This window comes from Athene noctua, chromosome 2, assembly GCF_965140245.1.
Source record: "Athene noctua chromosome 2, bAthNoc1.hap1.1, whole genome shotgun sequence".
Taxonomy (NCBI): domain Eukaryota; kingdom Metazoa; phylum Chordata; class Aves; order Strigiformes; family Strigidae; genus Athene; species Athene noctua.
In genome coordinates this window covers 46,693,544-46,716,816 of record NC_134038.1, presented here as the reverse complement: position 1 = coordinate 46,716,816, position 23,273 = coordinate 46,693,544, and the positions used below count along the sequence as shown (strand labels likewise).

The 23,273-nt window shown below is 38.6% G+C and overlaps 1 protein-coding gene across 5 annotated transcripts in view; it reads left to right on the top strand.

Moving 5' to 3' along the window:
- SPIDR (scaffold protein involved in DNA repair) overlaps positions 1-23,273 on the top strand; it is a 205,464-nt gene that overhangs the window by 66,207 nt on the left and 115,984 nt on the right. For all 5 annotated transcript variants that reach the window (XR_012633106.1, XR_012633108.1, XR_012633107.1 and 2 more), the window contains exons 7-8: positions 377-477; positions 14,983-15,202. Coding sequence is in view for 2 of the 5 variants with exons in the window: in XM_074898993.1 (XP_074755094.1) it covers positions 377-477; positions 14,983-15,202 (321 nt within the window). In the remaining 3 variants the exon portion in view is untranslated. The remainder of the gene's footprint in view (positions 1-376; positions 478-14,982; positions 15,203-23,273) is intronic.

The following is a 23,273-nucleotide window of genomic DNA, read 5'->3' as shown; positions in this document are numbered from 1 at the left end:
GGTGGTTACACTGGTTTGTTTTGAATTCACGATTGTCTGTAGTCTCTGTCAGGGTACATGCATAAGTGCAAAGAAAAGTTTCGGACCCTTTTGTTTTAATCCTTGTGTTGGAGTCAGGACTACAAACATGAAGATTTTGGGCACCCAGATAGTAAAAATGTTTTATTGTGTGTATTGACCCTAAGTCTATGCTTTATTTGGTGTATATCCATTGTAGAATCAAAATTAGGGGAACTAATCTGCAAAATGTAGTATTACTGTATGTTTCTGTCTGTAAGGTTCGAAGCATGCATATTCCATCTGTCCTGTGGCTTGTCAGTTGGCAAAAATGTATGCTGATTTCTGGCAAAATTGAGCATTCCTTTATTCTCTGCAGGGGCGGGCTAGCTGAGAGGTTATGTCGACTACAGAACAGAGAAAGATCTGCCATTAGCTTTTGGAGGCATCAGTGTATTTCAGATGCTAAAATCCCCTCAGGTAAGAAGCATTATACATATACTACTGTGAAAAATACATACATGTGTGTATAGACGGCCCACATAGGGGTACAAATTAAGTTTATACTCTTTGGAAATGGTGTTTCCAGCATGTTGTAGAACAATTCAAGCTTTAATTTATGGGTGTGCAGATGGTTTTTTAGTTCTTGTTGTTTCCTTATAACCACCTTTTCATCTTCCCTTGTTCCTTTTTTTTTTTTTTTTTTGGTTGCCATATTCATGGATAAGTGCTAAATTGTGAAGGACAGCAAATATGGACAAATACAACACAAACATGAAATCAGTGTGAAGCATAACTACACAGGGCACTTCACTAAACAGAAACGGTGGGAGTTATGTGAATTAGTTACAAGTGACAGTACCACCTTTCAGTAGTATTTCTTGAGAGATTAATGGATTCATAGGGTTTAAGTGTAAAGAAATGGTTAGGGTTCTTTATCAACTTGGGTGTGTGTGACTAGGCTACGAAATTTCATGCATTTATTCTGTATTAAGCTGACTACTTGTTTCTGAGCACATATTAATTTCCATTTATTTTTCAGAAAGTCCTCTGGTCTTAATTTGAAAACATACGGATGAGGGAATCTATCACTTGCCTTGCGAGTTTGTCCTTAATTCCACTCCCAAATTTTTAAAAGTGGGGTTTCTTCCAAATCTGTGTTTGTCTGGCTTCAGTTCCCCTCTTTTGTTTCTTGTAAAGCCTTTCTCCATTAGATTAAAGAGCTCTTTAGTATGTGGCATTTTCCCTCTCTGGCACATGCATAGAAAAATCATGCTGCCTCGCAAGTTTCATAAACTAAACAGACTGAGCCCTTTAAGGCTCTCTAAAGCATTTTTACCAGTCTTCAAGTGATCTGCATGGTTTTTTACTGTGCTCTCTCAAACTTCTCAGTGTGGCCTTTAGAACAAGGGCAGCTACTCTATGTATTCCTCCAGTTTTAGTCTCATCAAAACCAGGCTGGCCAGGTCCAGTTCACTGCTCAGCCTCCTGTATGTTCAAGGCCTGTAATAAGTGTATGAGTCTGGTTTGACTTTGGACACAGCACAATGCTGGGACTGACTTCATGTTGAATCGATTGTCCAATGTGATTTCATAACTTCTTTAGCCGTTGTTTTCTGAGATCCTGTTTCCTGTTCTCCAGCTACCGTTTGTGTTTCTTCTACCTAAACACAGGGAAGTATCTGTGCTGTATGCAGGTTGTCTTCATTTGAGTATGCCCAGCTAACCACGCATTTCAGATGCTTGTGTATGTCAAACCTGTCCTCTTTTAGTCACAAATTTGCTTGAATTTGTGGTATCCACACAGTTTCTTACATTATTTTTTAACTTGTTTTCATGTCACTGATGAAACCATTTAATAGCATGAGTGTTTACTTTCAAGTTCTGTTGGAAATGCTCTTAGTCTGTTAGGATTCTTCACTGGTAAAAAGCTGTAACTGTAATTCATAATGTTCTCTGAAATATTATTTTTGCATTCCACTTAAAGGGTACATTACTGATAGTGGAAGTGGTTGTTTGTTTGTTTTTTTTTCATAGGAAGGTTGTACATTTTAAGTCACACCCAAACTGTTGGCTAACGCTGATCTCACAACTTCACACCAGAGCTTTAGAGGGCTCATCCTGTGGCCACTTGCATTCTACGTATTCAAAATGCCACCCATGTGGAATGGTACATTATATTTCTGACCTTAATTCCTTACTTATTTTTCTAGTTACTTTGCCTAGATTTGATGTCAGGCTAGCTGGTCTCCAGTTATTGTGGGTGACTTTGTTTGCGCTTCCTGAATACTAGCACAATATCATCATCCTTTGTCTTCTGGAATTTCCCAAGTATTTGAAGAGTCACTAGAAAGTAACATTAGAGAACCGTAGATGTCTTTAGCTAACTCTTTTCATAACTGCTGTGTTGAAAATTATACAGGCATGCTGACTTAAAACCAGTCAAGTCTTCTGCATGTTGTTTATCCTCCACCTGAATTACTAATGGATAGGTTACTTTATTGTTCTTTTGTGGTATGAGGACATTCTCTTGCTGCTTCTAAAATACGGAACAAAAATTGAATAGGTCTGTCTTTTTAATAAAATGAATTGTGTTCTCTATAGTAATGGATCTGCAACATTACTAATATGCTAATATTCTTTTTGTCCTTGCTTTGCATGTGTCAGTACAAAACCTTGTGTTTGGCTGCTCACCATTTTGTTAGACTTTAACTCCTAAGCTGAAACGTTCCATGCTAACATCTGCCTCTGGCTGAATTCCTTTCTTTGATTATTCTTCTTTCTTTCAGAAAATGAGTCAGAATTCGTTAGCATTTTATGAGAAAAAGACTATGGGAAAATACCTTGCTCTATCCCAAAGTACATTTAAAAAATTCTGATGAGTGTCTTCAAGATGATTTAGTTTTGGCAGAAGATGAGCCATTTCTGGGATATGTCTTTTGTCATCAGAGTGAAAATCTGCAAGAATGGGATGAGCTTCAACAAGGCCAAGTGCCAGGTCCTGCATTTAGGCCACAACTCCATGGATTACTGCAGGCTTGGGGAGGTGTGGCTGGAGAGCTGTCTGGAAGAAAAGGATCTGGGAGTTCTAATTGACAAGGAGCTGAACATGAGCCAGCAGTGTGCCCGGGTGGCCAAGAAAGCCAACGGCATCCTGGCTTGTATTAGAAATAGTGTGACCAGCAGAAGTAGGGAGGTGATAGTCCCCCTGGACTCTGCACTGGTGAGGCCACACCTGGAGTATTGTGTCCAGTTTTGGGCACCTCAATACGAGAGAGATATAGAGGTGCTGGAACGAGGGCAGAGGAGGGCAACTCTGGAGGTTTGAACTTGGCCAGCAGCCATAGACGCCACATGGCTGGCCCTTCACCTCCCCCTCCCCCCTCTGGTAAGATAGGGGAGGGACAAAAGAAGAGAATTTGTGGGTTGAATAACAAGAAAGAATTTACTAAATATAACAAACGAACAACAGTAACAATAATGAGTTCAAAAAAGAAAACGGGTAAAATGCAACTGTGGCTTACTGAGCGCAGTGACTGGCCCCCCCCCCCCCCCCCCCCCAGCAACAATACTGCCCCACCAGCAGACGGGGTGGAGTGACCCGCCCACCTGGGCATGACGTGAAATACTCCAATGAAAATTAACTCCATCCTGGTTGAAACCAGGACAGCAACAAAGCTGGTGAAGAGCCTGGAGAACAGATCCTATGAGGAGCGATTGAAGGAGCTGGGACTGTTCAGTTTGAGGAAGAGAAGGCTGAGGGGAAACCTCACCACTCTCTACAGCTACCTGAAAGGACATTGTAGAGAGGTTGGTGCCGGTGCCTTCTCACAGGTGATTAGCAATAGAACAAGAGGGAATGGCTTTAAACTCCAACAGGGGAGGTTCAGACAGGACATTAAGAGAAAATTTTAGGGCTGATGGTTGGACTTGATGATCCCAAGGGTCTTTTCCAACCTAAGTGATTCTGTGGTTCTAACTTGGGCAAGTGAGAAGTCTTTAGGACAAACTACTGTTCATTTACCCATGAACATTTGCTAAAATTTCAAAAGATGCTGAATGTGCCATAATTTAGGAATACACTTCAACTTCACAGCCTAAATTTCAATTCCAATTCCAATTCCAAGTCCTTATTCCAAAGTATGAGGATAATAAAATAATTATTAAAATAACTGTGATAATATTTTGGGGATATTTTTTCATCTAGGGCAAAATTTATTTTTGATAGTTTTGTTCTTAGAGTGGCCATACTGTTTCGTGTCACCAAAACAAAACTGGTGTTTGGTTTGGGAAATGTCAGTCGAAATGGTTGAAATTTTAGTAATGTAATTAGATAACTTTCTGGTTGCTTCTAGTCTGGAAATGTGAAGTGTCAGCACAGCAAATACCACTTTCAGCCTTCATCTTTTCAGGTTCATACTAAGGGTGTCTCACTAATCTGAGATTCTTCTTTGATTTTCTTTCCCCTCTGTTTTGCCCAGTAGTATTTCTAAACCACATTGTTTCCAGGACTGTTTCTGACTTCAGCAACAGAAGTAGAGGAAAGAACTTCTTAAATGACAAACTTAAATGAGTTATCAGAGGAGTCTGAAGATTAATGTGGAGGATTGAAGTAACTTAATTGCTGGGAGAGCTGTCATGTCATTCTGGATATCCCATAGACACGTAGAACAAGAAGTTCATTACTAAGGCAAAGGGAGGTAATTTCAAGTAAGATCAGTCTGAAGTCCTCCTTCCATTTGAGATTTAAGGAAAAACATTTCCAGAAGTGCAGGCTGTTCCCCCCATTGAGTATTTCATATTAGAGAATTTTAGGTCTTTGTTTTGCTGTTGTTTACTTTTATGTTGTATCAATGTCCATGCTATCAAAAACCCCCTTCTTTTGGCTTTATTTTTAAAAAATTCCTTTCTGTTTGCTTCCCCGACCCCTTTCTGTAAGTAACCATTGTGGTTTGGCTGCCTCTTGGTCACAGAGATGAATCACTACCCAGAAAAGAGCGCCTCCTTTCAGCACACACTTTCTGATTTTTATACAGTGCATGGGGGTCTCACTTTTGGCTGACTCACTCTGTAGTGTAGAAGAAATATTTGTGTTTTCTCCATTTTGACAATTTTGGGTCAAAATTGCATTTGGCAGCCTGTCACTGTGTTGGGATAGGCACTCACTAAGGATATGCTTTTTTGCAAGGTGATTGGTAATTCCATTTCTGTAATCAAGCTAACTGTATCAGGCAGAGGCCTGAAAGGAGAGAAGACCAAAGCTTGCCCATTCCACACAGTGTTGGTTGCTGTGGTTTCATTCTAACGGAGATTGATGTCAGGCTCTTTGCCACAAATTCAGAAATCTTTTTGCCACAAATTCAGAAATCTTTTTGCCACAAATTCAGAAATCTTTTCTTCACAAGATGTAAAAGGGATGCTGAAAGGTGTGCAGTCCCCATAACAGCAAGCCTCTGATTAGTCATGCTGATGAATTGAGAGTAATATATGCAAGGGCTTCACTAATTTCAAGCTTTTTTTTTCGATATGCAGTACTGCAGTTTCCCTGTGAAGTTTCCTGTTTGAGTAAAGAGAAGATCTGGACAGTTGGGGGGGGGGAACAGAACAAAAACCCAAACCTTTTTCCTGTCAACATCTGCTGGTTATATGAGGATTGCATGATGTGGAAGAAAAAATAGTGCTTTTCTGAGTTAGAGTCCGACAACTTTCCTGTCTATAGGAGAGGACGCTAACAATATTTGAAACAAACTCATGTAGATTCCTTATGTAACTTCTGAAATTTTACTTTACATTTTATTTGCTATTGTTTTTCTTTTCTTTGCAGTTATCATCAAAGCAGTTCTTTACCTGAAATGCAGAAGCATATTACCCCCTAGCATTTGTAATACAAGAATTTGGTACTGTTGGCCTGAGATTAAGATTTGGGATTGGATTACAATTTAATTTGAGTATAAATTGATAATAAACCCAAACCTTTGATGTTTCCTTCCTCTCAGGGGCAAGTGACCTTCAAGGGGCAACAGTACTTCAGTTTGTTGAGTCAAGTGGGACACACATGAGGGAAGGAGGGTGAAGCCCTGGAGGTGAGGACAGGCCTTCACACAAGCCCATATTTTCAGGAAAGCTGAAAGATTTACAGAAGAGGACATAAACAGTCACTCCCCTGCTTCAGTTTCAGTGACTAGTTAAGGTGATAGGAAGAAAGGATTTTAACAGCTTGAATGCCATGAGACTTGCACAAAAATTTATCTGTAGATGAACAAAACAAGGGTAGTCCTTAAGAGAGTTTCCTTTTACCATGCAAAATCCTTCTAAAAACAGGAAAGTTTGAGCTTTGCTAGTTGTTGCTTATTTTCTTAGTTCCTGATAGTTTGTTTTATTACTTAAGGGTTAATACTATAAATTAAGAGACATGGCAAGTGGCCAAATTTAGGTTTGTCTTTTTTTTTTTTTTTTCCTAGCCAACTGTTTGAAATTGTTACAGCATTTGGAAGGAAAAAATCAAATGTAAACTTGTATTTTTCAAACAAGAATTCTTTTATTGTTCTTGTTTTCTAATGAGAATAAAGGCATGGACAGTCACTGTAAGCAGCTTACATATATGTTCCTATAAAGAATGCATAATGTTTATAGCTCAGACAAATTCAGCAGCCTTTTAAAAATGAATGTAGATGTGTCAAGAAGGCATTGTGCCTGCAAAATTTGGTGTGCTTTTGAGAAAAATCTTTTGAATGGCTTCAGAATTTGGCAGCCCAGAAGAACAACAACATGTATAGATCAGAACAGCAACCAGATAATTTTGTACAAACTGTGAAAACATTGGAATCTCCACCTGGTTTTCAAGGTTGACTTTAGATTGCAAGGGTCTGCTTGGAATCTACCTGCTTGCTGACTTTTTTTATGTCTGGCCTGCAGACTTTTATGTGAGGGAGGAGAAAGAACAATAATGGGATGCCAATCTAAAGCATGTTTTTCTTTTGATTTATGCCTGTAATTTGACATTTTACACTTGAGAATGAAAGTAAAACTTTGTGGCCTGAACCAGAAAATGTAGGCTTGGCTATTCTTCCACTGCAGATAGTAAGTACTGTCCCAGGAGGGTGTCTAGCAACTGCAGTTTTGGAACCCATGTTAGACACTTATAAGTTAAATGATGTTGGGATGAAATAATGCCTTTGAAAAAAAAAATCAAACCAAAACGGAGAGAGACAAATTTGGAAGTGTGTTGCCGCTTTGCTGTGTTAAACAAGGCATAAACCAGGGTTTTCTTTATTTACTTCATACTTTGATGATGTGTATCTGATCCATCCGTCAGAACCAAACGCATAAATTGACTTTCTTAGTGCAGTAAGTACTTTTCCCAACATTAATTGCCCAAGATTCTTTGTACTTTTCATGGGAATGTTATTTTATAAAAGCTTTTAGATAGGATTAGCAGAAATATGACTTGAATGTAACACCTGTATTTCTTGTAGTTCATATTTCTAAAGAATTTGCCAGTTAAGTAAAAGTATAATTTAACTTTTCAGCCATGTTCTTTAGAAATTCAACTGTCAAGTACAGTACAAATTCACTTCTAAACTGCAGTTCGTATATAAGATTTGTCTGATAGCTCTTTAAGTAAAAGTAACAGCAATTTGTTTTTCTTAAAAACATCTGCCCTTCTCCCATATCATTCAGATATCATTAAGATCAAGGACTGTGCATTGTGACTGTTTAGCTGGGAAGAACAAATACAGGTTGTCCTGACTGCCTTTGCACAAAACAAATATTTGTTAGCAGTTTTCCAAAGATTAATGTGACTCAAGCAACCTCATCTTCCTCCCAATCCCTTGGGTTTTCCTATGAGTTTGTTTTCAGAAAGCTCTACTTGCATTAAGTATCTTTTTTATTTTTTATTGATTTGAAAGGAAGGTGTTAAAGTACTCTTACCTCTTGCTTGGCTTTCTTGGTTTGTCTTCAGTGTCACATATGGGGTATGTCTTGTAGCTGAGGAGTTTCTCTGTTACTTTGTCATACTTGCTTTGTATGATAGTCTACATGTATATTGTACACTGGTAGGTGTGTGTGTTCTTTATTACTAGAGACTTCTTACTATCACAATAATAATAATAATTTCCACTCTGCTCTTCTTTATGCTTGCATATGAGTTTGGTGGGTTTTTTCCAGAATGTTCAAGTGGAGCAGAGCTGTACACTGCTTGGCATTTTACTAAAGTCCAGTTTTCTGCTGTGTTTGTAAGATCTGTTCTGTGTGCTTGTAGTTCACTGTTTTCTGTACTGGTACTGTGGCCTTTAAATGAAAATTTATTTCTACTTTGTGTTGTGTATGATTGTCACATTTAGTTACATTCAGATGGGCGTATCGTGTCCTTCAGCCCTGTGGGTGAGATGTATTCCCTCAATGTTGCAAGATTTTTAAATTCTCATGGAAGAACGGAAAATTGAAAAATGACAGTGTGGGAATACTCGCTGTCATGGAGCCAGCCTGCCTTTGGTTTGCTCTTGTTAATGATGTGGTGGATTCTGCTGATCTGATCTGCATGGAGGTACACTGGTGATCCATTCAAACCATTCAAATCATGCAGAATGTGGTAAATTACTCTCTGGTTCAGCTTCCTCTTCAGGGATTGGGAAGTGTTGCACACCCGTTTTTTGTCCTGAAGCACTTTTCCTCACCCTGTAGGTTTCATAGGGACTGCTCTGCTGCTGGAATTCTATCAACTGACTCCAAAGAGAGTTTGTTCCCTTTGAGAGCTTTCTGTTCAAGGCTATAGGTGCTCTTTTGGAACACTTGCACAGTAACATTTTAGCAAAATGCATTTGAGTGAGATGAAACTGCATGTAGTCTTGCTGATGTGAACATCTGATGCATCTCCATACATCGTCCCATGGATCCTTTCCCTACAGTGTGTTCAGTTTTGTGTCACTGTGTAGCAAGAGAAGCCTAAAATATGCAGTCCCCAAGAGATCATGATTTCTGTATTTTTCTCCTCATATGTCTTCCTTATTGGTAGTTACAGAGTTAAAACAAACTTTAGAGTTGTATTTCAGGCAATGAATCCAGAATGTCTGAACATTTTTCCTTTAAAATTGCGCTCCTCGGTGTTTTTCCTCTTCTCTCCAAACTGCTTTTTGGTTGTTAAGAGTCAAACCAGACCGGCTTTCCTCTTAGCCTCCCTCCTAGGCTGCCTTTTGCATGGCCAGTGCATCATCCATGACCATGTACATTCAGTGGTGATGTGACATAAATATATGCATCTGCTGTGAAGCCACTTTATTAGGTCTGAAGATTAAGGACCTTCACTCTGCCAGAGGCTGTAGAGTCATGCTGAAGTTTTCAAAAGGCTCAAGATCTTGGGTTCTGTGATGCCCAAATGAACGGGGAACTTATTTTTACTTCTTTTTAACTTTTTTTTTAAACCACCCTGGAATGCAGAGTAATGCAGAACATCTGCAAAGAACTGTGTCAGAACATGTTTTGATGTCATGGCATATGACATGGTATATGACTGAACGGCAGTATCACCCTATGTACTGAAATAGTAAACAGAAATTAAAGGAGCTAACCAGGGAAACTGATGCATTCAGTGTGAAATGTGCTTCTTCATCTCCCACACACTTGAAATATCTTTGTGGATTAATTGAGCTACTTCATGTCTGGGTTGCAAGTTGGGGTGAGAGATTGACATCTCAGAGGTTTCCTGGAATTAAATAATTAACGATGGATGTAAGAGCAGATCTGCTAGGTGGTTAAACCAAAAGTTCCTCTACCTTAAGATCCTGTTTTTGACAGTGACAAGAGCTAACAAAATGGCTAGGAAAAATTATAACAGAGCTCACACTTGATGATATTTCCTCAAAGTATTCTCCCAACAATCTCCCAAAGATCTCTGACTCAGGGACTTTCTGAACTAGAACTAATGTCTGTCATCTTAGTCGTTCTAAATTTTTTTTCTTCTACCAAGAAGTTACTGTTTATTTTTCTGAACCCATTCACACAATATAGACTGTTTTGATCACACAATTGTGAAGCATCAGGCGCTTTTTTTAAATTATACCCATGGTCTTTGCCAGGTTTGTTCCATTATTGCTGTTGCCAAAAAGACCTTTCCCATGATTTCAAAGGTTCTGCTAACAGTAACAGCGAGAGGTTAATGTCCCATTTGCCTGAGTTTGGATCAGCATTTCTTCATCTATCTATCTATCTATCTATCTATCTATCTATCTATCTATCTATCTATCTTTGAGGAGACTGAAGATGTGGCTCCTGTGTATGCTGATAGGGTGGTGCTAAATCTTTCCATCCAGTTGCCTCATGGAAGGGCTGCTGGGTGGCTTTTGTTAGAGCTTCTTGTTTCTTGACTGAGAGGTGAGGGAAGTTCTTGTCAATCACTGAGAGTCTTCACCAGAGAAACTTCACTGCTTAAATGACTTGTTCTTCCCACCAGTCAGTCTTTCCTGCTGGCTTCACTCATTCTGGACCTCTTGTGAGGTCTGGAGGAATTAATTTGTTTGATCACAGTCCATCTAGCAGTGACTTTTGTCTGTTGTCTTCCAGTGGGTAGCACTTACCAAACAGCCTGCAAAGGGCAGATGTGACCTTACGGAGACTAAGCCAGCTCATCACTGGTACCTGATTTTTCTTGTACGGTGGCCCTTCAGTGACCAACATTTTGAATCACTAGTAGCCAGCATGTTGCTGCATGTCTTTGTGAAGCTTTTTCTTACAGAAAATTCTGTTAGAAATGAGGGAGCATTACAGGCCCTGGTGGCTGATATACCTTCCTTTTAAATGGTGGTCTTCAGAGGAGTCGTATTATACATCCCAAATGCCTCTTCAAAATTCACACGCAGTGAGATTTGTCAGTTTCTTTCTTCCTCGCACCTCAAGCCTTGTTTATCAGGGATTGAATTTATACTTCATGCCCCTGGGATTAATAAGCTCTCTGTTTATATTCATGGGGCCAGATCTTTCAAAATGATCCTTGAGTCTGTGTCAGTGGATGATTTCACTGACTTTCCAGCTGATTATGTATGAAGACTACGGAGAGGTCCTGGAAAGAGCAGCTGTCCATGTTAGGGCATGCTGAGTTGCAGCAGCCCTCTGAAACCCAGGCTCAGAGTGCCCAGGGCTTTGCTGAGAAATGTACCTATGTCTGACACCGATTAGGCAGCTACCTGGGTTTCCATCTTTATCTCCCTCAAACATTGCACTGTTGCAGAGACATCTGGCACCAAAGTGGAGCTTTGTTAGGCAGTCCTCAAATTGCTGTTTGAGTAGAAGATTTTTGAACGCATCCAGACAGCAGTATGGTCCTTTTCTGTGAGTGTGCATGTGGACTTGTCTTTCAGTGGGAGAATAAAGGTTACCTTCAAGTAAGTAAACTGAAGTTTTTTCAAACAAGCATTCCATAGGTACCTGCAGTCCTTATTCCTTCTCTCTTTCTCAGGGTTCCTCCATTGTATAGTGTTATCCCTAGAGTTGGTGGTTGAAAGATAACACTAGGCATGCTCTGACCCATGTTTTCATTACCATAGTGTGATGTCTATCCACTGTGATGCTGAGGCTCAAAAAAGATGAGAGTCTGGTCGAGAGCTGTAGAATAGATGTACTGCTTATGGGATCAAATGTGCCTGTGGACTTCACAGCTTGAACAACCCATATCTGTTCAGTGACTTCATCTTGCCTGTCCTTCCTGTGTGCTGAAGGAGTGTCTCAGGGACAGCACAGCCTGGGCACCATAGGGGAAAAGAAGTAACTGGACAGTGTTTGAAACTGGCTTAATTCACCCTGGTTGGGCTGTCACTGAAAAGAACTATCCTCCCTTGGTCCCTTCCTGTCCTACCTCCCTTCTTTCCATCACTTGTTCTTTCCTCTCGCTATTATCTACCCATGTGCTTTGGTGGCTTTGCAATTAGCTGGATTAGCTCACTGATTTTGTTAAAAACTAACGCTGAAGAAAGATTTATAAGTGCTCTAGACAGTAAAATGGGAAATGAATGAATACACATTGTAGGAATGGGCAGGATTGCAAGCACAGTTGTTATTATTTGCACCTTTTAAAATACATATTATTGTAAGGTATTCTTGTTTAAGGTTACTGGGTATTGCCATGAAACCTGAACATCTGCAGGTTTGGATTTCTTGGGATGTAATTCTGCTTTGCAAGTGGAATATAGTGAATGAGGACTTCAGCAAGGGAGAACTTCTGTGAATTACCCAAGGTGAAAGAGAACATTGCAAAAACTTAAAAGTAAGCTTTTCACACAGATGAGCAAACAAGTAAACTCTGGAAACCATAGAAATTGCTGTGATCCAGCCCATCTCCTCACCCACAGATTCTTGAAGCCACATATGTTTGATTTATTTTTGATTGACATAACAATAAAAGAGCCAAATGAATTTAAAAAGAAGCTATGTTCTGAACTTCAGTATTTCATCACATGCCAGGAATCTGAAGTGTTTTGCCATGTTGTTCAAGAGAGCATTCTATTAGTGGCAGTAATAACAATTTCTGAGTAATTAAATTAAACTATCTCTGTGCATCTAAATAAACAAATAGATTGTGGTTCTGTAGAATGCACATGTGTGCCAAGTGTGAGACTTGGCTAGTTGTTGAAATTGGGCTGCTTTTAATGTAGAAGCATTCAGCTTCATTTAGTATCAGCTCCCAGTGTTTGTGCCAACTTTAAGACTGGCTTGCAAGAGACTGGTACCCTGGTGCGGTGTTTTCCTCCCATGTCTATTAGAAGCTTTCATATAGATACAGTTCTTGATTTATCCAGTATTTAAAACTGTTTTATAGTCAGAGGTATTTAAAAGAAAAATGTTATTGGGTTGTCATTCACTGTCTTCAACCTGCTTTATCAGCTGAGTAACATATACACAGCTGACCAGTAAGAATTGTCATAAAATTCTGCATGTAAGAAATGTGAAGTTTGGAAGTGATGAACAGTCTTACGAGCTGTCTTAATACCTTTTTTTTTTTAAACAAATTGTTGGTGTGTTTCAAAACTGAGGTTGATTTTTTTTTTTACTTGTTTTTTAGTGGGTGAAAATGCAAATTGTGCAGTATGTCTGGAGGGGAGAGGTAAATGCTCAGTTACTTTGAAGGCTGAGAATTTTTGTGGTTAGGATAATTTGTTTATGCATGCCACATGACTTGGGGTTGCAGAGGACCACAACTGCAGCTAGTCAGGCAAAACAGAACTCAAGTGTGAATATTCTAAGTCCTTGCCTTTAGGCATAGAAAACTAGTCCATGCTCACACTTAGTAGTAAGTTTGCATATAAACAGGCCTTAACACAGTGCAGTGAGTATTTGGAGTGACACTGGTGTTACAGTTTTCCCTGAGAAGGTGGCAGTGGTGAGGAGTAATAGCAGTGACAACCATCTCTCTTCCTCAGCCCATCTCAAGGGACTTGGCAGAAAGGATCGGTTCTCCTACTTTTGCTTCTCAGATCTAAAAAAGGAGGTCAAGCTGTGATGGCTTGGACAGAAATGGCTTATGTACATCATTTGGGGGACTTTCTGGTGGAACCCTTTTTCCTGCTGGATTTCATGAGAAACAGAACACTTTGCAGAAGCATTTTGCATGTGATGAAAATTTGGTTCACATAAAAGTGTTTTTGAGAACATTTCAGTTTCATATTTCAAAATTACTTTATTTCAGTTTCAGTATAAAATGTAATAAAGACTGAGGAATACAAAACAGGGACAAAATATTTTCTTTTTTTGTAGAATTTAACTTTATTTAATAAACCTGAAAGGTTTTAGGGCCCAGTTTCTTTGGTTTGGGCTTCTTGAGGGTTGGGTTTTTTGGGTTTTTTTTAAGTTTCTCATAAACTAAAACTATTTTGATTTATTTTCCAAAGGAAGGGCATTCACAATTGTGAAATGGGCCTTAAAATAAACAAACAAATAACTAGTACAGCTCTGCCATTAAGTCCCAGTATCACATCCACAGTTCCTCCACTGCTGCTTCTTTGCTGTGGGAAGACAATAATTTATATCAGCTGTTTTTCTTGGGATGCTGTGTTTTTCCCAACAGAACTTGTAAATCAAAATGGGCAGAATTGGGGCTCTGCTGCCTCTGTCCTATGGCACCCTGTCTTTCCCCACTACCAACTTGTAGCATTTGGCAGGTAGCTAACAATTCTCCCCTCAGTAACTAGAGCGCAAATCTGAATGGGGTTAGTTGAAAAAGCGAGGAAATTTTACATAATCTTACAGTACAGGTGCAGGTCTGTCAGAGTAGCTGTTGCACTGGTGTCAGCTGCAAAGGGACGTAGAAGTAATTTAATTTCAGTGCAAAGTTGCTTCTTGTTCAGCACAGACAAAAGTGCTTAGAATCGAACTGTGGGGGTGCTGGTATCTGCCTTCTGTATCCCGATTGTCTACTGATAAAATGGGTTATCGGTTTTGCAATAATTGTTTTCAGGCAATGCATCTGTCTTACTCCTTCTTTCTCCTCATTTGCCTCTAAATGTGAATCACCAGCTTTTAGATGCTTTGTACCTAACATGTGCTCTTCTGACTTGGTCCCTGACAACCGTTGCTGTGAGAAAGGTTAGGGAGGGCAAACACAGATTCACTTTTAACACACTGTGATTATTCTGGTTTTAAATAATTTTATTTTGGGCCATATGTAATTTAAAAAAAAGACTGAATAAAGTGAATGAGTTGCAAGATTAAAAAGTTCAAATGTGGTGAGAGAGGGCTTCTTGTAAGCAGTTTGTGATTTCATTGGTGTTTGAAGAAGTGCAGGTGGGCTTTTGTCTCCACAGTTAATAGTATCTCTAAAGAAAAGAAAAATTACCAAAAAACCTTAAAATGTCTTTTAGTGGGGCAATATATTCTACTCAAATGTAGATTTTTCACAGTTGGACATACCTGCAGAGGGATGCACATCTTCAGAATGCCAGCATTTCTTTCTCCTCCTCCAGACTGTATTTTTATTTTTCGTTTTAATTTACCTTCCAGATAAATCTGGTGTCCTAATTGTGAAGATCCTGGAAATGTTTGAGGAGTGTACAATACAAATTGCCATCTGCCAGCAACTGGAACAGTCTCCTGCTACTCTTTCATCGGAGGACACCATCATCAGTGCAGGAGAACCAATACTCAAAGTCCTGTTTGCAAGAGAAACAGCAGCTCACCTGAAGAGCAGGCCACAGGATGTCATCCACATCTACCCTCCATGGTGAGTAGGGAGAAATGGCTGCGCTTGCCGTAGCGGGTTTGGTAGAATGCTGGTTGTGTTGTTGTAGGAACCCCCTGTTGTTGCAGGGGGGAGGGCGCGGAGCAGGGCTCTCTTGTGGTCATCTGTGTCTGGCAACTGGAGAGACTTTGACAGATACCTTGAAGATAGCTCAGATAACAACTAAATGTGTATCATAATGCCGCTAGTGTTGCTCAGGGCTTCAGTTTTGTTTTCACTTAATATTTTCATGTTCAGAGCAATAGAAAAGCCTGAGCAATGTCTTATCAATGATAAGGCCAATAAAGTGCATACTTTCTGGTAGCAAAGTAGTTCAGGAATGCTCATCTGTTGCTGAGAGTATGGGTTTAATGTTTCAGTGGAAAGTCTGTATTAGCTGTGTAGCATTCAGCAAAAACAACATGCAGCTAAAAAAATGGAGGGGAAAAAAAAAGAAACGAGAGATTCACACTATTCTTAAGGAATTGGTAGACACCTTTTTGGTAGTTCCACATTGCTGCTGTCAGTGTTTTCAGTTCCACAAATCCCTCTTCAGCACAACCCTTTCTGGAATTCTTAAAAATGTTTGGTCTACATTTGTGATTTTTTTCTGAATTGGATTACTTTCCTGATTTTAAGGAGTAGCATAAATCGATGAGATTTCTCGTAAAGCAGCTTGTTGTTGGTAGCTGTAGATTGGAAAGTCTACTCTTCATAAAATCTCAAGAGAATTTGAAGTGGGAGTATTACTCCTCTTTTCACTCTTCTCCACCCAAATTATAAAAGAGGAAATACTTCTTATGTATTTCAGCATTCGTTACCTGAGTTTAAGGCTCCAGCTGCAGTAGAGTCCTGTCTCTAGTGTTTGACCATATCCTTTTGCAAAATACTGCTTCCTGTTGTGCAAAGGTCCATATCTGGTTTTTATCTTCACTGATAGCTGCAAATCTTTTTTGGGTTCCCTAATTTGTAATTCCTTTCCCTTCTAAAATGTTGTTTAACTCTTTTTGGAGGTGATTCAAAAATTAAGGGAAGATACTTAATCTGTGGTTTATTATGACTACAGATACAACTATTGATAGTTTAGATGTAAATACATCGGTAGCTAAGGGAAATGCAGTTGAATATTAATTAAGTCTTAGTCTGGTATGAAATGTCACTGCTTTTTTTTTTTTTTTCTTCCACCCCTAATGTACTGTTTGTTCTTGTTTACCTTTTCCTTCAACAAGCTTCTTTTCATGCTTTACATTTGCTTTTGTTTCCCTCTGTTTTCTTCTTGTTTCTCGCTCCTGAAAACTTCCATCTTAGTTCCATTTTTCTCTTAAGGTTTCCTCTGTTGTTTTTAAACCATGAGGCATTGCATTTATGCTGCTGTATCTTTCTGTATAGACCTTAACCTACAGAAGATTTTTTGCCAACAAAACAAAACTGTTTCAGTTAAGGGACGATTCAGCTTTTTTTTATAATTTTTTCTTTTCCTGAACCGTTCCTGTCAGTATGTTTAGCATGTGTAAGTCCCAGACTGCTTCAGCTTATTCCGTGTCTGCTTTGGGAAGATGTAACTCTGCACTGATATGATCCTTTCCAGACTACAAGCATCTGTAACTGTACTAGTGTAGTCTTCTTGTTTGTTTAAATGCTAAGATGTTCTGGACTTAAAACTCATTCCTATATATATGTAAACTGAGATTTCTTGAGAAAAAAATCACAGCTGTCTGTCTTCCCAGAAATAGCATTTTTTTATTGCTTGTGGGTTTTTTTTAGTAGGATGTGTTTTTCATGTAAGCAAAAATTTGTTTCATAAAACTACTGTGTTTGGGCGGGGGATATGTCTGTGTTGTCAGAGTTATCCTTACCTATGAGGGTCTCAAGGCACTGTATAATGACATTAGTCAGTAGTGGCAAAACTGCATTATATCTCATCTCTAGTCCTATTTTCTATTGTTTTGGAAATATGTTAATGTCAGTTGTCTCTGTTTACTCAACCAAAAGTCAAAAGAAAGTTGGGTTGGATACTGTTAAGCTAAATCTACTGGAGGCAGGGAGTGGGGAGGGTGAGGGATGTTTTTGGTTTAGATTATTATTTGGCACTTTTAGTTTACATTAATTGGAAATTGGACTTGTACACTTAATGGAAGTTTCCTCTGTCATGTTTCCAAGCTTCTATTCTGTTAAACTCTTACATGAGATCTCCGAGTGCTGCAATGTAGTTTCTGTTACTCTGCATTGGATTTGTACTTCTATTGTTAAAAACAAATACTGTTTGTGTTAAAATGCTTTCCTGTAGATTCAAATGTGTGACTAGTATAAGAAATGAATTAACTAAAATGTAATCCTGACATGGTGAAATAAGCATATTTACATATCTTATTGATATGACCAGTCATAAGCAAAAGGGAACAAAAGAAGAAGTAGATGCAAGGGGAGACAATCCTTGACTGACCTGTGTGTCAGTCATTGGGGACACTCAGCACACTGTGCATTGTCATACTGTATTTTGAGATACTTGTATGGTAAGGCAGAATGGGATGAGATGTGCTGATTTATAAATGGACTGCTTCTGCTGCTCTAAAGTAACATCCTGAGAGTAGAATTTCCCGGTATCTTTAAAATAACGCCCCAGAATTATGTTCTGACTTTGCTTTTTGCTTGCTGACCAGGCAGCTGTGCGAGTAGGTGCAGACATAGAGACTGCTGGCTTCCTTATGTGACTATTCATGAATGAAATTTGAATGCATAATTTTTGGAGCCTCTGTAAAACTAGACTTTGCTTTCATAACTGTATTTGTGCGTAAACTTAGTGCACAGCTTAGTATGTGAAACGTCTCTGGCAGTAAACTATCATAAATACTTAGGGAAGCAGTGTTTAGAGATTTGTTGATATATTTGTTGGTATTTCTTTGCATACAGAATCCCATGATATTTCAGCACTAGAGTAAAAGCAATTTAATTTTAAAAATAAAATGTTGACAGAAGATAAGAATCTTATCAACCGGGACATTGCTTATGAAGAGTGGTCCCACTAACTTTCAGAGGACCTTTGTGTCAGAGTAAGAATTTGCAGGACTGAGTCCTGATTTCTTTATAACTGGATATGGATTTCTTCGGGTCTAGTGTCTTACAGTAAATATATACAGCCTTAAATGAAGGGGATTTAATCTGAGAATTGTTGCTTGCTATAGAGAAAGCAATCCTAGTAGGTCGATTAACATTAACATTTACAAACCAGCATGTCTGGCTGCCTGGCCTCTGAGCTGTCTGATGGGAGCCTGTTCCAATCTTGAGTCTACATAGAAGTATTATTGCAGTGTTGTATCTAAATAAAGACTATTAACTTGGACACATCACATGAAAATGGTTGCATGTTTTGAGCTGGAACTGGTTTGTTTCTGGCCAGCTGGGAACACTACAGGCAGAAGAACTCAGCTCTGCCTGCCCCTGCCTGCATAGGCTTGCCTTTGGTTGTCTTTGCAGTACCCGAGCAATTTCTTGGATGAAGATTTTAAATGAACACCTCATAATTTTTACAAATGGAATCTGAATCATTAAGTGTTTTAAACTCCTGGAAGAGCATATTACTGAGTGCAATTAAATTGATTACTAAGACTTTATTCACTTCAAAGAAATACATATCCAGCGAAAAATGAAAACTGCTTGATACTGCAAAGATGTGAGAGAATGGGAACAAAGGCTTCGTGATTCTACCTGTGGTGATTTTATGGCCTCGATACCTAGGTTGTTGTTGGGTGTTTTTTTTTGTTTAACTGTAAAATAATTTACCATATCTAACAGAGAAAGTTGTAAGAGTTGCTATTTTTAGAGACTTCAGGACTCATTTTTCTGCTGGCAGCAAGGCTTGAGGATAGATAAGCTTCCTTCAGATACTCCTGCCTCCTGCTCATAGATATGCCTACTGTTCAATAGACAAGATAAATTAACCTGAAAAAAATTGGTGCAGACCAGACTGCTTTTCCTTGTCATTAAATTTAACAACTTTGAAATGTTTTTCATGTATTTCTGAAGTTAAAATACTAGAAGCAGGTTGATATTAATACAGTTGTTGGCAATAGTAACATAAACCACAAATCGTGTTTGATTTGGACAAGTTCAGAGATTGATCCACACCTGTTGAATGTGACGGTCTGGTATGAAACCTCTAGTTCAGAAGGTTTGCATGCTGCTGCTAACTGGAGGGCTGGGATGGTATGAAAGGGACAAAATCACTTCGTGTTGTGTTCTTACATTGCCTGTAAACATAGGCTGTCTGCACTGCAGAAGACAGGCTCCTTGGCTGGATAGCCACTATTCCCTATGCAACTTCTCTGTGCTGTAGGGAAAAAAAAAAAAAAAAAAAAAAGTTTATTTTAGGAACTCAATATGGCAAGTATATAAAACACTTAACTCTGTGACATCAACAAGCAACTTCAAAGTTGTTCTTCAGTTTCTCTTAACCTATGAAACCACAGGGAATCATAATTACTCAGCTTTGAAAGTGTTCCAGTGCCTGGTGAAAGTGTTTAATGTGGACTTCTCATTTCGACTTGCATTACGCTAGATTCAGTCTCTCCTCAATGAAAGGGGTTTAGAAGAGTTTGAATTATTTACTGCCACGAAGAGCTCATACAAAACATTGCTTCAGATCAGCTGATGTACGGTGATGAAACCTTGTATCTCAAGTTGTTTAAGGTGGGCCAGTGATGGAAGTTGCTGTAGAAACATGCAAGCAAGCTCTGGGCAAGTTTATATACAGGAAGCAGTCTTATGTTTTTGGACTTACATATTCTACTTTAGAATTATCCTGGATATGCTGTAGGCTGTTTTGCTGACTCAACAACAGGACTTATGATAAATGGGTATGTTACTATGATTTTTGCATTGTCTTAATATACTGTCTTACATTGCATAATCTTGGTGAGCAATAACAGTACCAATACAGGCAGCTAACATGAAATAGGTGTTTTGAACTAGTGTGACTGGTGTTAAAGAGGCTTTGCCTTCCACCTGATGAAGATAGAGACTTTTTATCACTGTTGCTCTCACCAGTCAAGGGAAGCATTTAAGAACGTTGTTACAGAATACTTCCCTATCACAAGAAAGATCATGTGAAAGTAGGATCTTGGGCTTCATTTATTAATGAAAAGCAGAAATGACCTGCTGTTGCTTTGTAAGAAGGAAAGCATATATATCCTTTAAAATGTTGTCATTCAATAAAAGCGAAATACAAATACAAATTAAAGACATGTATGGAACATCTTGCATAAATTCAGTTTCTCTACTTATTCCACAGAGAGGCAGGTTCTTTGAATGCTTGATTGATCAGTTGGACAAAACTGATCTATGTTCACCATCTTCCTTGGATGAAATCTAAGCATTTCTAAATATATACATACACATACAAAAGGCAGATCTCTCCCATCGGAAAGATGTTAGTTCTGCCTTTACATTCTTTCTTTGAAGATGTTACAACAGCAGAGTGGGAGAACCCTGATAAGAGGGACGAGGCTCACTCAGAAGATAAAATTCTACAAAACTTCAGAGCTGTAAAGCCAGTGTGGGCACTATTTCTAAAGTACATATGGGAATGGCCTTGGAGCCAAAGATCAGATCATATCATCTGCTTGGAATTGCTTCTCAGAGATCATGCAGTTGTGAAAATTGAAGGCCCTTTTAGAAGAAGCAGAAGCAGCCACAGGTTTCTTGCAAGTGTTAGGATATACCTTTCCTAGTGCGATCACTTCAAAAGAGTCTTTTGAGAGTAGGAATACATACACTTTTTGTGACCTGAAAGTTGTCTCGAACAAGCTTTTAATATCTTTTTTTCAAGATTTCTGTTGCTTTATCCATTTTGACAGAGTGGTCCTTAGGATTTTACTCATTCTATTTTTAAAAAGAAATTTGATTTTTTTGTCCATCCTGTCATGTAAAGGGAGAAAGTTGTATCTGTAGAGCTGCTCAGGTATATCCTATTTTGTCTCTAGAACTAGAGAGATGAAGCCATTAGTAGTATTTGTGTTTGTTCACCTTGAATGTAGAAAATGAAAATAACACAATTTCTTAGTAATCAAATCAATGAATAATTATGTTTCTTCATAGGTGGATGACATAATTGGAAAAATACAGAATTACAAAGCTTTGATTACAAGATGAGAATAAGTCATATATGCCATTTCTGTGATTTGTCACAACCATTTGAAGCAACAGATGCCTGGTATTTCGGATATGGGCTATGTCTAATAAACATTGTAACATGATCATGCTTTTACATATGAGAGCTATATGTGAGAGATATACATGTGAGATAGACTTGTTTATTTTTATAACTATGGCATAGATAGATGCATTATATGAATGTCATTCATAAATTATTAGTACCCTGAAAAATAAAGATGAAAGAACTGCTCTCTATGAAAGGGGTTTTCCATGGAGAAAAGAATGGAAACACATTTGGGGAAGATAGAAGCTTCAAGATAGTAAATCTAGAGTTCTGTAGAAGATTAAAACTGGATTTTTAAACATGACTGTCTGTCTCTGCACTAATAGCTGATGGTATCTTGACACGCTGAAAAGGGGGACTTTCCACTGTATTGTACCAATGAAGTGCTTGGTTTTGTTGATATGTTTGCTTTCAGCCAAATCAGATGGGTCAGAAGTGAGTGGTGTGTTTGCGAAGCAGCAGCTTGGTTTTTGGATCAAGGTTGAAATGCCCTGTTGTCAGCACAGAAACCTCCATCAGGGGTAGAATACATCTCCCTGTCCGGATGGATGTCTGAATTGGGTACATGCAGTCATTTGTTATGCTCCTGGCGCACACGAGCAGCGAGGGCTATCCAGGCAGCCTGCATGGAGCTTGCCTAAGAGCACTGTGTGTGGGTCTCAGGAGGTAATTCTGTGCTGTGGAGGGAGCCTCCACCAGGATAACTTTCTTCAATAAAGGCTGTTTCACTTGTAAGAATAAAGGAAGTGTAGAAAAGAGGCAGTGAATGTAAATAGCGTGTTTTATGCCAGAGGGGTGGCTTTCTACATTTTTCTTAAATACTAGATACTGTCCAACATTGATCCTACTGGAATGATTGGAGTGTCCAGTTAATGGGAAAAATCTTAATCACCTCACTGTGATGCTTATGTGTTGAGGAATTAGCATACATTTGAGTCTCTGGGTTTTAGGAACAGAAGAAGAAAATTATGTTTTTAAACATCCATTCCTTATGTTCAGTGCTGCTGTTTATGTTTGAGTTCTTAAGTTGTTGGAAAAAATATTCAGTGAGAATGAAAATGTCCCATCCTAATAATCACAAAATATTCTCATCCTGAAAATCTAATTATTTTTTTTTTTTAATGAAAGGTCTGTACTTGAAACTTTCCAGCTTTTATAAGTGAGGAAATTCCAAGCATTTTGTAGTGACAGATACTGTTAGTGGGTAGTTGTCCACTGACGTCAAAAACAGAGGATGGTGAACAGCTTTGTTCAAGTCAACGAAAAATGTACGGTCTTGGATAAACTCTGTGTTAGCAACAGAGCTATCAGTGATATACGAGCAGCTTCACATGAGTTCCCATGTGCGTTCAATCCAATGCTAAATTCCAGATCTTGTTTAATGAGCAACTGATGGAGCCAAGACCTGGCACCGCATAAAATCCTGCAGTCTGTTTTATCCAGTCATGAAGGAAAAACAAGCTAAATAAGTTCAGATGAACAAGTTCAGAATTACTGCAGGGTTATTAAAAAGTTGTGATTTGTATTCCTCTGCTAATGCTTATGACTAACACATTTGGGGACGTGTAAAACAATACTTAATTTGTAAAAAGACTATGTGCCAAAATTCCTGCAGTAGTTTAACCACTAAAGAGCAAGTTTTGACTCTGTTGAATGGGTTTGGTTAAATGTTTAAGATTATCAGTAATCAGCTAATCTTTTTTTAAAATTTACATTTTGGAAAATTATGATTTCTTCTTGTTGGATTGCTGTTCAGCACTTCCACTTTGTGAAAGAAATGTATTTCCATAACTCATATTGGAGAAAGAATTTTTCAAGTCAAGTGCCGTTCTCTTTAGCAGGTGTGATTTGCTACTGTCA